The sequence below is a fragment of the Channa argus genome, chromosome 15, assembly GCF_033026475.1.
Source record: "Channa argus isolate prfri chromosome 15, Channa argus male v1.0, whole genome shotgun sequence".
NCBI classification, from domain to species: domain Eukaryota; kingdom Metazoa; phylum Chordata; class Actinopteri; order Anabantiformes; family Channidae; genus Channa; species Channa argus.
The window spans coordinates 20,077,541-20,093,611 of record NC_090211.1 but is presented as its reverse complement, the minus strand read 5'-3'; the positions used below and the strand labels follow the sequence as shown (position 1 = coordinate 20,093,611).

Genomic DNA, 16,071 nt, shown 5'->3' with positions numbered 1-16,071 from the left:
CTCACACAACCAAATAAGAATGAAGTTGTTTTTTTTATTTATTTGGGTTCAACAGTGGGACAATGAGAAACCATTTGTAGGCAGGATTTAATGTAGATTTAAAACTGAACATTTATTCTCTTTGTAAATTGCAGGATGAAGCAAACAAACAGTGGAAAAACCAGCATTTAAAATTTAGTTTGAATGTCTCTGACCTTATCTGCACGTATAGTCACTGTACGCATGAAGCCTTTGTAAATATTCTGTGACAACCTGTTTGTGTCTACTTCACATATAAGTTATACTGCTGAACAGTCAAAACCAATACACGTATCTCCACAAATTGTTAATTTTAGAAATTTAAATTTTGTTTTAAATTAAATTGTATACAGTGATATAAAAACAAAAAAGGGTTTTGCATTTCGGGTTTCACTTGATCATTTGGTCCTGCTGACTTTGGTTATGATGTGATATTATACATGAATATCCTACTCTGGCAGTTGCAAAACATTGGCTCAGAAAGTCACAAAATAATTTTTTCTCAATCCTGAAGTAGGAAGTTGTACTTTCCAAAGTCAACCTCATCAGGCATGACGAGCATGTCTTCCCTGGCTCTGGCGAGTTTCTGCCGCAGGAAATCCCGTCTCTCAGTCCACTCCTGCAGCTCCTTAGGGCTGTGGGCGTAGTCGCAGCTCACACCGTCGGCACAGCCGCCATCCAACCTGTCAGTCATTAACAATTTCCATTTTTAGTCAGATGATGACATTCCTCATTTTTTGGTAGTGTTGTTAATTCCCAATAACATTAAAATTTTGTTGTAAAAGTGAATCCAGACTTAAATGAGAAAAATGTTTTAATGTTTGGTGAATATTGTTTGCATTTTATTTTTATTTTTACTGCCCTTAATATCTGTTTGTGTTGTACTATGGTCTTTGAGGAACAATATATAGATTCTCTATATTTACAGCTCTGACCACAGAGACGTCACATTGTTCTGTCAAATATTTTTCATATTTCTACAAAAGAATGTGAATAGTATAACAAAAGAAGTGTGATGAGCGACCTTAATTTGCGGTGTAACCAACAATAATTGTTGCTTGATTAACAAAAACAATGTGCAACTCTCAGAATACCAGTGGAAAAGAACAGAATGCAAAGTTAACGTCTTGATAAGAAGAATATGTGTGAAAAGACTGAAAGACTTTTAAGAAGTAAAAAGACCAGAACCACAAAAGGAGAGATGCAAACTTTTCTAAAACCCAAACCTGAACTGGGACAGGATCTTACTTGGGACAGATTTCAAAGCATCTCCCGGGGAAACGGCAGCTCCACATCAGAGCCTCTTCTTCTTCTTCATAGCTAAATACTCGGTCCTTGTGTTTCTCAGTGGAGATGTGCTGCTGCCACTGTCGCTCGCTGTTGCTGTTCTTACCACACAGACGGCAGTAAAAATCACTCTGAAATACAAACATCACACTTTTTTCTTACAGATCCAGTCAGGAAATAAAGCATCAGTATAGACATATTTTAGTTTAGCGATAGCGTGGGGGGGTCTTTGGTTATAGATGACAAACAAAGGTTAACTTACCATTGGTTCAGCATAGTCGGTAGGCATAACAATGTATTTGTCCTCTGCAACGGGCTGGGTAACTGCGGCTCCATCTGTTTGGGGGGTCTGTGTTGATAATGTCAACCACATGTTGTAGATCTGCTGCATGTCTCGCACTAAAGGCACAAAGACAAATCTGTCATCACTGGGAGAGTGTTCGGTTAAAAACAGTAATTTCTTTGAGTTTCTTTCGAGAAAGAATTTGACAAGCAATTAGTAAAATGCACTTCAACCCCAAACACAGCCTTGTTACAGCAGAAATGGTTTTTCCTACAGCTTTGTTTTTCACAGACACTGCCCTGCAGATTTTGTACATCTTACAGTCGTTATTCTTCATATACATCCACATATCCTTCTCTTCTTGGCTGTGAGCAAATGTGCAGTTTCCAGAGTAGTCGCATTTTCTTCTCCTTAACATCTGGGTACACACCTGCACGAAATAAATAAATACATATAAAATACATTTTAAATCACACATTTTCAAGACACACAATATAGAGACATTTAGCAAAGCAGGAACACTTGGAAATGTAATCTTTAAAGAACCAGCAAACCAAAAACCAAAAGAAATCAAAACACAAGAAATGAAGGAACTATTGAGGAAAAACTCTCATTATTACTGTGGGAGTGTTGATCCACATCCACATTAAATTAAGATCAGAGAACCTACTTCAAACTCCACTGGGAATTTGGATTGTGGCAGCGGTCGAACCTGAATCCATTTACTTCTCTCTATAGACCTGACCAGCAGAACCCGCCTGTCTTTAGTCCACCTGAAGGGGACCACACAAGAGGTTTAGTTTAGTTTAACATGGTTGTTATGTAATGACGGATTTATCTGAAAGCACAGAAGAACAGTACGGTGTGGAAAGCAGTTTTTTTAATTAATAGTTTAATGCCTGTTTTTATATTTTATTCTATATTCTACATATTTCTGTGATAGTCACTCATACTGTGTATGAAACTGCCTATTTAGAACAAGAACTAGGAACACACACAGGGGGGGGGATTTGTTGGTACCTTCCACAAAAACAAGAACCAAAAGAATGAACTTGAAACTGACTAAATAAAAGAAAAACAAATCCGAGTTAATTTATTGATTCAGAAAATATTTTGAAATACAACTAAATTAGGATATTTGCCTCTGAAATAAGTCAAAGTCTAAGTAGCATAAAATAGAAATACCTTATCACTTGAGTAAACATACTTAGTTACTTTCCCTACTTAACCTCAGAGATTTAAGAGACTATTTATTACAAACATTTCTAATTATTTTCCAGCCTTATACAGCAACTATGAAAGTGTATTGTTTTTACTCACGGGTGGCTGGCCTTGGCAGTGCAGTATTTGAGGGTTTTGTCTGGTTCAACAATATTGCCATCACGCCAGCAGTGAGCACACGCAAACTTCATCTTCATGTTCAGACTCTTCCCAGCTCCTCCCACTCCTCCCCCCTCCTTTGGTTTGCCTCCACCACCTTCATAGGACAGCTGCTTAAAATAAATGATAAAAGCAACAGTCACTTAAAAATAGTTGGCTTTGGGAAGGTGCAGGTGCAACGTGCATTGAGGGAATTCTGCAATTCTGAATTTGTATTTGCATTACTGTACAGAGCATCTCGTCACTGCATTGGATTACCAACCTACGGTTCAACATACAGTTGGGTTTTGTTCGAATTCAACATAAATGTATTAATTCAATGACATTTATATAAAAATAAGCAAGAGCAGAGGGTACAGGACAGCTTATATGAATAGAAAACTGTAAAAATGTTCAGAATAGTTTCTTACTTTATTCCCTTTCTGTTTGCTGAAATTTTGGTCCAGTTTTTCATAATATTTCGTGGATATTTCAACAATCTCATCATGACTGATACCTGTAAATAACACAAACAGATACAGAAAAGTTCATTTTGAAATAAATACTACAAGCTGCTTCTGCTTCTTTAAAGAGATTGTTTACATACTCTATAATAATTATTATTTCATTAAATTGAATATTGATCAACTGAAATAATACCTCTAAGTAGTAATGTTCGACAGTTTTGCCATTAGGGGCAGCGTAAGAAGCTAACAAAATAATTATATACATCACATACTGATACCATAACGAAAAATGATAAGTAGCAGGACATCTTACAATAATTTAAAAGACCCTGTAAAATTCCATAAAACCGAGGTAAATATCACTAATAATTAGTGAAGTTTAAAAAGATCTGAAATGTGTATGTGGTAACATCTAAGGCCTTAGACATACTTGCTGTTTATTCATGAATAAACATACGTGTTAACAACATTCTGCGACAGGAGCAAACACTAATGGACGTTACGAGTTACAGTGAGCAATTTAAGTTTAGAGCTGATGTGGGGCTGTGACTCAGTCCTGTAAGCTGTGAAACAGCCACACTGTGCGCGTTATGCTCCGCCAAGCTCTGCACAGCCCTTCAGGTCGTCACAGTTATCAAACTAATAAGGAAGCTAGCTAACGTACTAGATAACTAGAAATCTCTACTCTTCACTGATTGGTCAGATCTGTGAGCCTCACTCCAAGCGCTTTTGGAATCAAATATCTCTCCACTGCTGCCAGTACTGTTCAATAAGTCTCAGGAAGCTTCCACTGGACCTCCTCACATTACGGTAAATGTTGGAGTATGTGAAATGCACATTGTAAATTTAATGTTGAGATTAGTGCAGAGAAAACAGCAACAAGAATATAAATGGTTTGTAGATATAAGTAGTTGTGGACAAGCTCAATATGTAAAACTTTCTGCTATTGTGGTGATTCAAAGCTGCTGGTAAAATTCCTATTAGTCATATGCGAGACTGCATCTCTCATATGCACAGCATTAATTTCTGACAACAAGCACAACTGATGCTCCAACTCAATGTAACTCAACATATTGAGATGTTGCTTGTGTACAATATTTAACAATATTACTGCAACATTTTAATGGAGTAAATGAATAAAGTGGAAATTCTTAATGAAAGTATCTCAAGACTGTACCATAGTACAGTATTTTTTTTAAATGTATTTATTTTATATTTTGTTATCTCACCATGTAAAGTGGACAATAATTTTGAACCCAGCAAATAAAAATCCACTAATAATTCCACTGCATGTATTTGATAGACTGGACCTGTGTGTTGCTGAACTGTCCAAGTTTTGAGTTCTATGCAGGAGTGGGCGAAGGCACAGTTCTCTTCTCTGCAGTAGCTGTACCCGATGTATTTGCGGCAAAAATCCAAGTGGCACATGACGCCCAGGGGACGAACCTTATTGTAGATCACATTATGGGCCCTCACCTGGAATGCCAAACACCTGACGGACACAGAGAGAAAATCAATGTAGGTTTAAAACACGTGAGTTAAAGAGTTAGTGTTTTAAGTGAAATGAGCTAGAGGAAGAAGAGGACGACACAGTAACACACACACACACGGTGTAAACACGCTCACTTATTAGCATCGAAGGTGTGGCGAGCATCCAAGTTAGAGCAGATGGTGAGATTCTCTCTGCAGCGCTTACTGAAGATTCTAGGTTTACTGTTAAAGCACTCCTACAGAGACAGGACGACAAAAATAACAAAAAGGTCAAAACCAACGGAAAGAGAAAAACTAAATTAAAGACAAACATAATAGCATGTTGTCATTAATGAATCAATCCATCAATGCTTTATAAGAGACAGACATAAGACAGGCATAAACAGCAGTACATGCTTCAACCAATGTTTCTTTATTTGTAATTATTTTAAATGATAAAATATTTTATTTTTAATACTAATGAGTATTATAGAGGTAAGGTAAAAATGATGGAAGCGCTAGATAAAATATAAAGAATCCTTAGTACAAAAGTTAAGTAATTTATTTAAAAAAAGAAAATAAAGACAACAATAATCTACATTATTCGATAATTTCAATAGATATATAAAATTGTTTAGAGAGGCGTTTATTCCTATATTAGGCAATTAAAAATTATAAGATTATAAACCAATTTTGTTATCAGTGTACATACTAGTATATTTCTGTATTACTATAAGTATTTTTTATTAAGCATGTGTTTATTAATTTACTTTGTATTCCATGTCATTATGTTTAAGAGTATGTATATATAGTGTATTTTCCCCATCTTTTTAAAAACTTAATCTTAACTAAACTAAAACTAAATCCTAATTTAAAAAGTTTTTTTTGTCCCTAATTATTCAAGGACCTGAAAACCAAATTCTTGATAAAATAATTTCCCCAAATATGACAGGGCAGAGAAGAACAGCAATATACAAACTGTACATAGGAACATAGTAAACCTAAGGAAAACACATACTTTATAACGAAGCATACAAATGCAAAATAGCAAAAATATGCAGACATGATTTGATGTTTTAAGAAATATAAATAAAGTTTGTAAAATGATAATAAAATCGTAGAATCTAACCTGGCAGAGGAACATAAACGTGCCCTTGTGCTCCTGTAAAAGACCAATTATGCAGCTTGCAGGATCTGTTTTAAACAGCAGGTTTCTGTTGAGCGTCCCCTTCCTCTCTTCTGTCCAAACATCGATCTCCAGCTGGTTGTAGGCGAACGTACACTTCTCTCCAAACTTACACAGCCCCAAATCCCCAGACTTAATGAGCTCTGGACAAGTAAGAAAACATGCGTCTTACTGACAAATAGTTATGTTGATCATTTTTATCTTTAATATTATGTAAGTCACTGAAAAGTTTCTTAACTCTGTAATACAAATATTATTAAAAGACATTATGAGGCAGCAAGGAAAGTGAATTGTCTGTGGCAAATCTCGTTATGCCCTGAGTTTTTAATTTCTTTTACATAGAGTATATTCATGTGTTTTGACTTATTCGTCTTGGCATTTATGTTCACAATAGTACAAAGTCCCTTACAAATAAAAATTGGAAACAAATAAACTAGATTTTATATCAGTTCCTAAACTAAAATAAATTTAACAATATCCAGTCCTACAATATGTGCACATCCACGGGAGTCACTTGTCAAACACCATAAAATACATTTCTGCCTTTCTAAAAACAAACAAAAAAAAAAACTGTGGCTTGGTTTGCTATCAGAAGAGAGGAAGCATTGATGGCCCAGTCAGTGCACCAATGTGCTCCGGACAGGAGGGCGGGCCCCGCTGATGATGGGGGGGGGGGGATTTCGGGTGTAGATGAGATGCCACCACACTTTTTATTGGGCGAATGTTACAGAGACCGTGCTTCTTTATTCCTTCATAATCAAGCATGGAGCTATTACCACCTGGTTGGAATCAGTGTGAAAAGTATTGCTACTTTCCACACTCCAATGCTCAAACTACTGTTTGGTGACAGATTAGCATGAGCAAATCTCCCAAGATGCTGTTCGCCGAGAACAAAGCACCCGGTGACCAAGTTTGTGCTCGTGTCTTTGGACAGTTGAGTGCCACCCCTTTTTATAGGGGGACGGCTTGTCCCTCTTTGACACTGACATGCTTAGTCCAAGCCAGTCATGCTGAAGCTGTTCCCAATGTGAGAAAACTTATTAACTGTTTTTTGTGTGCCTTTAATCTGTCACTCACTCCAAATATTCACAATGTTGGGATCAAGTAATTACCAATTTTTTCTGCGCAACCATGTGTTTGTTTGTTTTTTTAAACATAAAAAAATCCCAACATGCATCACAATTTATTATAAAAGCCGTCGCAAAATCAGCTATTTTAGGCCACAACAATCACAAAAACATATGCAAAATCCTGCAGGGACTTTCAAATGAATTATAGGAATGACATCCTTACCTTTGCAAAGTACAAATGGCCCTTTGAAAGATGTCGTAGCAGGAAGTTGTCGCACTCTAGTCCAGTCTGAAGGATCATCTGCCTTTTGTCTACACAACAAAATGTCTCGCTTACAATTGTGGACCAAGTCTGGCTTGTGAACATATGTATATATCCCCCGACCTGAAAAACAATTAATACACACGTTTAAAAAATATTTTTTAAACACAGTTAATGTATTCAATTGGATAAAAATGAAAAGCCTAAATCTGTGCTTTTGTAAAGATTTAAAAATGAATATTTGCATCATCTAACATGTTCTATCCTTTTGTTGACTCTCAACCTAAAGGAAGCAGATACGCTACTATTTCTCTTTAGCATATGCTCAAATTGAGAAATATTAAAAAGCATGGGCAGTAAAATCCTCACTAGCCAGCAGCAGAATCATAAGGATTTCTTGTTACACTACAGTTTGAGAATGGACGGCTAACACACCTTCCCGAGGAAAGCAAGCAGAGCAGGCCTGCAGGAACTCATGGGTGGAGGACAAGGGGTTCGAAGCTACAGCAAGGGCCTGATTATTTCTCTCCTTTATTGACACGGTAAGAATGAAAGTTACAGTTAGTTTCAGTTAATACTCACAAAATCCTACCAAACAAACAAAACCAAATCAATCATACTTTCTTTGCTGATCGTATCACTGGAGCTGCAGCAATGTGAGAGCCCGAGATACCTGAGAAGAAATGAGAGAAAATAAATCACAAATGACTCACCACATACTGCATGAGTGACTTGTTCACGCTGTGGTAAAAGGTTTAAATCTTGCACAAACACCAGTATGGTGTTAAAATGGGAAAATTATTTTATTTCCCATTGTACTTGTATGATATGTGTTATGGGTGATCTATGCAAGTGTTTCCTTCCTTCTTCAAATGAAATATGCACTGTAGGTAAGTCACTGATTTAACCCCCCAAAAGTTATGGCGATAAGAAGGCGAAAGTATTTCCTTTCTAGAAAATCATTAACAGACTCCAAAACCTCACTTTTCAGTTGATCTGCTCAGAACTTGATAAGGGATAAATGCTTACAGGGCAAAAAAAGTCGAGAACCACTGCTGTAGGTCAAACACATTCAAGTTTAACGTCCATTAGGTGTTATGACATCTACAAACATGCCTTGTGCATTTCCATTCAATTTAATAAATCATGATCACCATCAGCACGGAATCTGGAGAGTGATTTGAGGTCTGTTCCTCCAGCAAAGGCTGCTGTCGAAGCTGCGCCGACTGTTTCTACAGACAGAAACGAGTCCAGAGTATCAAGGGAATCAAGCCGGTCCATAACTTTCACACCAAGTTTAAGGCCATCGGTGATATGACCATCGGAATCAGAGAGGTTCTCCAGGGGATCTAGCTCATCTAGCAAATCAAGAGATTTTTCCCTTGTGTCCGATTCCGTTTTTGATTCATTAACCTTCTCAGAAGAAGCAGCATTTACTGCTGAATCCAATAAGTCATCCAAGGTATCAAGGCCATCCAGGGCATCCATCACCACGGGGGTCAACCTTGAGTTGGGAGTTCCTGCATTGCCTCCACTTCCAGAGAAGTTGTCTAAATCGTCTAGACGCTGTTGGCTTAAAAGGTTGTCCAGGGTATCCAGTGTCGTGGTGCTGTGCCTGGCACTTGAAAATGAGTCCAGAGAGTTGAACTGGCTAACAGATGAGCTGAAGAAGGCTGGGGGTAGCTGGGGTGTCGGGGCGGGCAGGACAGAGGGAACTGTGGGTGGGGACATCCTGCTGGAGACTGAGAAGGCTGCTTGGGTTTGGATCTAGAAAACATGGAGATGGATGGATACTGGCTGTCAGCAGCCGGGCAGTATATCTCAACATGATTCATTCTGACACAAACTAGTTGTGAACTTTTAGATGGTCAACATTTCATCCTCCTCCAGATCTCAAGATTTAGAAATCAATAAGACATGCTGCTATGCAAGGATTAACACAGCAAAGACACAGCTTTCACCTCAGCTGGTTTTTGTTCAGTAGGGAAACAGTCGAGCAGGCTGTCTAAGTCATCTCCCATCAGCTCAAGGTCGTCCAAAGTGTCCTCTCTGTCCGCTACGGTGACAGTAGGTTGGCTGCAGCTGGAAAGCGTGGAGGTGACGATGGACTGAGTCGTCTCTGGAAAAGTAACTGAAGACAAGGAGGGAATTTAATGTAGAGTGTAGATTGACGGGAAACATTCTTATTTTATAAAAATGTAATGTACAATGTTAAGTTGCACAAAAATTGGTCTGAATAATTCCTGAAACCACCACAAACATTACTATTCTTGTAATGAAGTATAATTCTAGTTAAACCATTTCAAACCTGGTGCCAGGCTACTTAAAGGATTTAGCCCATTTCCTACGTGAACACCAGACACCTGCATACAAGAAGAAAAAAGCATTTTGAATAGACACAAATGAAAACAATGTCTGGAAAGACAAGTAAAGACTAAAGAAAATTGTGTCCAAAACAGAAAATATAGTTAAAGATTCGTTTTAAATCACTGTCCTCTTTTCTTTTAAGAAAGTGTAAATGTCCTATGACAGTGAGTGTTTTTCTTCTTTCTATGACATGAGACAGACACAGTGGAACTCACCTTGGTGGCCTCAGCAGTCATGTTTCCCTTTGCGACATCTTTCCTGATTAGTGTATCATCCTAGGGACATACAAATATGAGTACAAATATACATTTTCTGAAATACATTGCAACTGAAAAACAAATAAATCTAAGAAAGAATCTAATTTTGCTCCTATTTCTTGATTAAAAAATATTTTAATTACAATAAATGAAAATAGGCTACACAGATTTGATAGAAAAGCTCATAAATAACTGAATCATTTTAAATTGTTTACAATAGCATCTCACAATTTTTCATTTATCCTATTTTAAGGAGGAGAAATCTGATAACTTTGTATTTCCGTTAGGCCTTTGTTGTATTATTTAGTCTGATTTGGAAAAACTACTGCACGCTTCCTGCTTGGACAGCAATATTATTTCACATTGTTTCATTCTCCTGGAGCTGAATTGGGCGTAAAAAGGGGACATTACATCATTTCACCTCCAACCTACAAAACCGCCACAAATGATGCAAAACACAATAACAAAAACCACCTGACTAAACTTCATTCACTGATGAATAAATAATAATATATAATTACTTGTAATTGGTCCGCATTTACTATTGGACTGAACTTAGAAACATTCACATTATTCACTCTCTCAGTTTAAAAAATAAAAAAATAAAAAAATAAATATTGACCATTTGACTAACCTTTGCTGCGACATAGGGTTTTCGAATTTTCAGTCCTAGATGGACGGCCAGCTCCTGAGCAAGCTCGTTCACCTGTTTGTCCTATGGAGAATTGACATAAAGAGCACAAATGAATCCAGTGCACAAGTTATTACATTATTCCATCTAGGACCTGATGCACAAAAAATGCACTAATTTTCATTTAACCAATGCAGGAAAAAGGAGGCCCATTTCAAACACCCACTGTGCAAAGCAGAATGCATTAAAATACCCAAATCAAATAAAATCAGACAATGTGCACTTGTTATTGGCATTTAGTGAAAATCTCCAAATGTGGAGCACTGATAGGTCTGTATAAGGTCTGGTCTTGAGTCAACATCCACCAATTAGCACAAATACACAAAGTGCACCTTAACTAAATGGTTGTGTCATGAGTTGTAAAGATACTTAAAAATACCCATGGTGTCAGATAAACGTGTTATAAAGACGACAAAAGGCAAAGATTAACACACACAGGCACAATTACGCTGCTAACGTAGGAGACGTTGTCATTACTTTTCCTGCTTGATACATTCTCCTTTAGGAAGTTCCCATGTATGAGATGAACACATTTACTCTCTTCTAAAAGCATTCTGCTAGACTTCATTTGCCTCCACTCTCCTGGCTTTGTACGTCCTTTACCAGGCGAGAAATAAGTAGACAGTCCGTGGTGCAGTTGTAGGCCTCCTTGTACTTCCCCAGCTCCTTCAAACACAGCCCCTTCCTGTACAGGGCCCTGCGGCTTTCCTTACACATTTCCAATGCTCTGTCGCAGTCCTTCACGCCCCGCTCGTATTCCCCCTGTGGTAAACATCACACAATTAATAATAAAATATAACTTCTCTACATGATTTTTATGTCAACATGAGTGGGCATCTCTTTAAATCACAAGGCTCCCACCATCTGTTATTTTACAGTTTCTCTAAAGAGGAAATTCCCTCATTTGCTTTATTTTGACTGTCTTAATGGAAGCTTTGCTGAAGTTACAAATATTCATATGCTGGATGCCACAGATCTATAATAAGAAGAGTTTATTACAATCAGCCTCCGGCCACCGAAAGTTGTGGAGAAGTTTAAAGTCGAAATTTAAAATCATCAACTGAGGTATTTCAAAGTTTTGATGTTCATCAAATGCAGATGTTAATGACTTTGAGCTGAAATCGTAATTATTAGCTAATTTCTGAGGGGACAAGAATGCATGTACCAGGTTTTATGGCAATCCGATATGTTCAGCCATTTCACAACACAACTGCACTACAGGAAAAGTCAGGAGATCACAAATGTCATTAAGGCTGTGTTCACATTACAGACCTTAATTGGTTTGATTTTTTTGATCAGACATGATATTTGTATGTTGATACTTCACATTCGTGGTAGTTAGTGACATGTATCCAGCTTCATAGTGAGCAGCACTGTTGAGGATGTAAACTGCCAGTCATGCAGAAATGAACAATAAAATTACAGGGCAAAAGTCAAATTGTGCAAGTTCCTTCAGTATGACACTTTGTCATCTTTCTATATGTCCACATTGCAATTGCTTTCTAATTATGTTTACTGGCTGCCATTTGATTACAGACAATAAGTCAAGGGATATTTGTGGGGGAATAAAGTAAATTTAGTCCTATGGTTAGATAATTGGTAAATAGTCCACCAAGATAGGCTTATTGAAGAGGTCACAAAGAGGACAAGAAGTCACAGGGTGTGTCGTGTTTAGAGGACTGCTTAAGATCATAGTAGGCACTTTGTTGTTACAAGGCCCAAAGCAATGTAGCAGATAGTGAGTGCTGGGGTCACAAGATCTACAAGAAGGTGCAATGAAAGGGTTTTGTTGCTTCTAAACTGACATCTTCAGAGAACCTAGAAAGGGACAAGAGGGATGATTGTCAACTGCGTGCACCTCGTTTCCTCATTCATGTTTTGTGAGGGTGGTTCCTTTCTTGGGTTTGAGTATAAATAGAAGGGGTTTGAGAGATACAAGTCAGAAGAAGAAGACACCAACATCCATGTGTTCTTCTCCATGCCGGCATGTATTAAACTGAGATGGTTCATCACGCTGAGTTCTATAATAATTCTTCAAAGAAGGAAAATTTCTATCACATATTTCATATGATTGATATGAAAAATTAAAAAATTAAACTGGTCAGAGCATCAGATAGAAATCAGATCCAGAACCTGATATCTCTCTCACTTACACACAAACACACACACACGAGCACACCGACAAATCATCCATTCATGGCATCCATAAATGTCTGCAGTGCCTGTGTAGTCTGATGACAATCTATCCAATGAATTGTCAAAGCATTTCATTATGTTCACACTGAAAAGTGTACAAGAAGTATAAAGTATACAAGTACATGTTCATGAAGATTTCTGACTAAGCACTGACATGTCACTGGATATTAAATGTTGTTACTTCAACCTATAATTATTATGTGTTGGTTCTTGCTTCTCTGGTTCCACAGCTCACACAGCCCGATTAGAGTTGGGTGTGTATATGTCACAAGCCTTAGTTACAGTGGCAGAACATTTCCCAAACAGCTGTCTACAGGTATGTGTTTGGCTAGTGAAGCAGTCTTATGCAAACTTGTGGATCGACGTCTCAGAAACACAGGGGACCACGAGTCTCACCATGCTGTGGTAGGCGGCAGCCCGGTTGACGTACAGGCTTTCCAGTAAAACTTCAGGGATGTGGATCTCCTCTCCTGCAGCGTAGCTTGAGACATTCAGGCCTTCACTGTACTCCCTCACAGCCCGATCCCACTCCTGGTCCCTGAACAAGTCATTTCCCTCTTCGAGCAAGTTGCACACTAACCGGATCAGGAAGTCCTGATAGAAGACAGAGGAGAAAGAAGGGAATATGATGCAGGTATTTGGATTGATACAGTGACAAGTAAAATCACAGCGAAGTGTTTTATTTAATTCATATCTGTCTTGTACAGCTGATGTTATATTCTACCCATGATCACAATCACTGTAATTATTTTTTCTCTTCATACTAGTACTGAGGTGATCCATTAGTATAATGAATGCCATTTGTTTCATTCAGAAGAAATAAAGCACTAGACTTCTCAAAAGTGTCATTCCAGAAATCAGTCATTCCACATCTCAGAAAAGTTGGAACAGGGTGATGTTCACCATGGTGCAGCATCTCCTCTTCTTTTAACAACTGTCTGTAAACATCTGGGAAGTGAGGAGGCCAGTTGCTGGTTTTTAGGAGAGAAATGTTGTCTAATTCTTGTCTGATGTAGGATTCTAGCTGCCCAACAGTCCTGGGCCTTCGTTGCTGGATTTTTTGTTTGATGATGCACCAAATGTTTTCTGTTAGTGAAAGGTCTGGATTGCAGACAGGCCAGTTCAGCAGCCTGACTCTTCTCCTATGAAGCCATGCTGTTGTGATGGATGCAATATGTAGTTTAACATTGTCTTGCTGAAATATGCAAGACCTTCCCTGAAAGAGCCGTCCTCTAGATGGGAGGATATGTTGCTGTAAAATCTCTATGTACTTTTCAGTATTGATGGAGCCTTTCCGGATGTGTTAGCTACCCACACTATAGGCACTAATGCCCCCCCAGACCATCAGAGATGCAGGCTTTTTGAACTGGCTGCAGATAACAAGCTGGACGGTCCCTCTCCTCTTCAGTCTCCTGGACATGGCGTCCAAAATTTTTTTTTAATTTTTATTAATCGGACTACAGAACAGTTTTCCATTTTGCCTCAGACTATTTTAAATGAGCTTTGGCCAGTTCACATATGGCTTCTTCTTTGCATGATACAGATTTAACTTGCTGCCATCAAATTCAAAATAAACTAATATTTTCCATGAAATGGTAAAATGTCTTAGTTTCAACATCTGATATGTTACTTATGTTCTACTGTGAATAAAATAGTAATTATACAATTATATAATTGTACTAATTTTACACTTGTTTGTTTCTAATATGGTAAATATAGTCATGCTTACACTACTTACAATGTAGTAAGTGGAGATGTAGTAAACCTGCCTTTGTCTGGTTTATAATTTTTAAACTCTTTTCTTTTTGCTCAAAAATTAATATCTAGTACAATTTAAAGAAAGATTTATGGTAAATGTATATCTTGTTTTGTTTTGTTTGTAATTTATAAAGTTTCAGTACATTTGCCCATTAGATGTCAGGAGTCTATAATGAGGCCTCATGATACTAAACCTTTGGTGGAAGCCTCCACACCTACTGTAAGTAAGGTTTCATCTCTCCATCACTAGAAGAAACATCAACACTACCTCAAAAACGAAAATGGTGGAAAAATCAGGGAAAAACTAAAGAAGGCAAAAGGGAGAAGACAGTGGAGACAGACATAACATTGTGTTTATAATACAGGTGGTACCTGGTAGTCCTCGGGCTCTGGATAAGCCAGGGAAGACCTGGAATGCAAGAAGTAAACTGAGCTTAGAAAATTATAGACATAACAGCTTAGTTATGAGAGATGTGAGTCATTCATTGTCAAGGCTGGTTTCACTTTCTATCAGTGTGCCCCATATTACAAAAACACATAACCATACTCCTTACTGTATAAATATCAAAGCTTTTTTTATGTCCTCCTTGCGTTTCCTCCTGGCAGGGTCCATGCTGCTTCATTAGGAGGAAAACAAACAGAACACAGGTGGATTATTTAGCATTTAAGTCTGACCACTGATTCGGTGATATGGAGTGTGAAATCCCATTTCCTTCATGAGTAAAAATCAAAACACACACACACACTGTGCAAAGACACACACTGAGCCTATGTTTTTGTCCATTCACTTCGAAGTCTCTGCACAAACATCCAGCTTGCAACCGAACTCCCTGGCTCTACACGATCCCCTGCGTATCATAGCGCGACGGGACCAACTTCAGACACACCTACCTGACGATGTGAGGAAGTTCATTGAACCGAGGCAAACTTTATAATTGTGTCAGGCTGAGTGCGAGGAGGAGAAACGCGGGGTAACTTCTCCCAGCTGACAGGTCGTGTTGACACTGATGAAAAGCGAGGAGGATGAAGGAAACAGCCGAAGCTTCTGGTCTGACTTCCCAATCCCCGGTTAAGTTTCGATTTCCCAGCAGCCTCAGTCCCTCCATGAGCCAAACGCAACTTAACACTCACACAGCTTTCTAGCCCTGCGTGAAGACTGTCAGGTGCCACTTCCTGCAGACAAATCCCACCCACAATTAACCCTAACTGTATTAGAAATGTATTAGACATTATGGTGCACATTTTTAAAGGGGCATTAACCTGCAATCAAAATAATAATAAAATACTAAAAAAAATAAATAAAGATAGGCGGCAACAACCATATACAAAAGTAAACATAATTAAAATGTGATTAATTTTAATTAATCTAAAGGGCAACTCTACCTATTTCATACTTGCTT

The 16,071-nt window shown here is 38.0% G+C and overlaps 1 protein-coding gene across 4 annotated transcripts; it reads right to left on the bottom strand.

Moving 5' to 3' along the window:
- Window positions 1-14: 14 nt before the first annotated feature.
- LOC137100134 (zinc finger CCCH domain-containing protein 7B-like) lies at window positions 15-15,800 on the bottom strand. Of its 4 annotated transcripts, none has more exons than XM_067477764.1 (23): window positions 15,563-15,800; window positions 15,226-15,288; window positions 15,044-15,080; window positions 13,310-13,507; window positions 11,321-11,479; window positions 10,661-10,741; window positions 9,985-10,044; window positions 9,711-9,765; window positions 9,364-9,533; window positions 8,557-9,169; window positions 8,023-8,075; window positions 7,838-7,931; window positions 7,364-7,525; window positions 6,014-6,213; window positions 5,041-5,141; window positions 4,725-4,906; window positions 3,379-3,464; window positions 2,909-3,081; window positions 2,259-2,361; window positions 1,910-2,018; window positions 1,568-1,704; window positions 1,267-1,436; window positions 15-701 (listed from the first exon to the last, which is right to left on the bottom strand). In XM_067477764.1, the coding sequence occupies exons 2-23, from the start codon at window positions 15,282-15,284 to the stop codon at window positions 521-523; spliced, it is 3,183 nt and encodes a 1,060-aa protein (XP_067333865.1). In that variant the 5' UTR covers window positions 15,285-15,288; window positions 15,563-15,800; the 3' UTR covers window positions 15-520. The 4 variants fall into 4 exon arrangements, with proteins under 4 accessions (XP_067333865.1, XP_067333864.1, XP_067333866.1 ...); XM_067477763.1 differs by having other exon boundaries at window positions 15,226-15,285; XM_067477765.1 differs by having other exon boundaries at window positions 2,909-3,078; window positions 15,226-15,285; window positions 15,563-15,799.
- Between the last annotated feature and the right edge of the window lie 271 nt (window positions 15,801-16,071).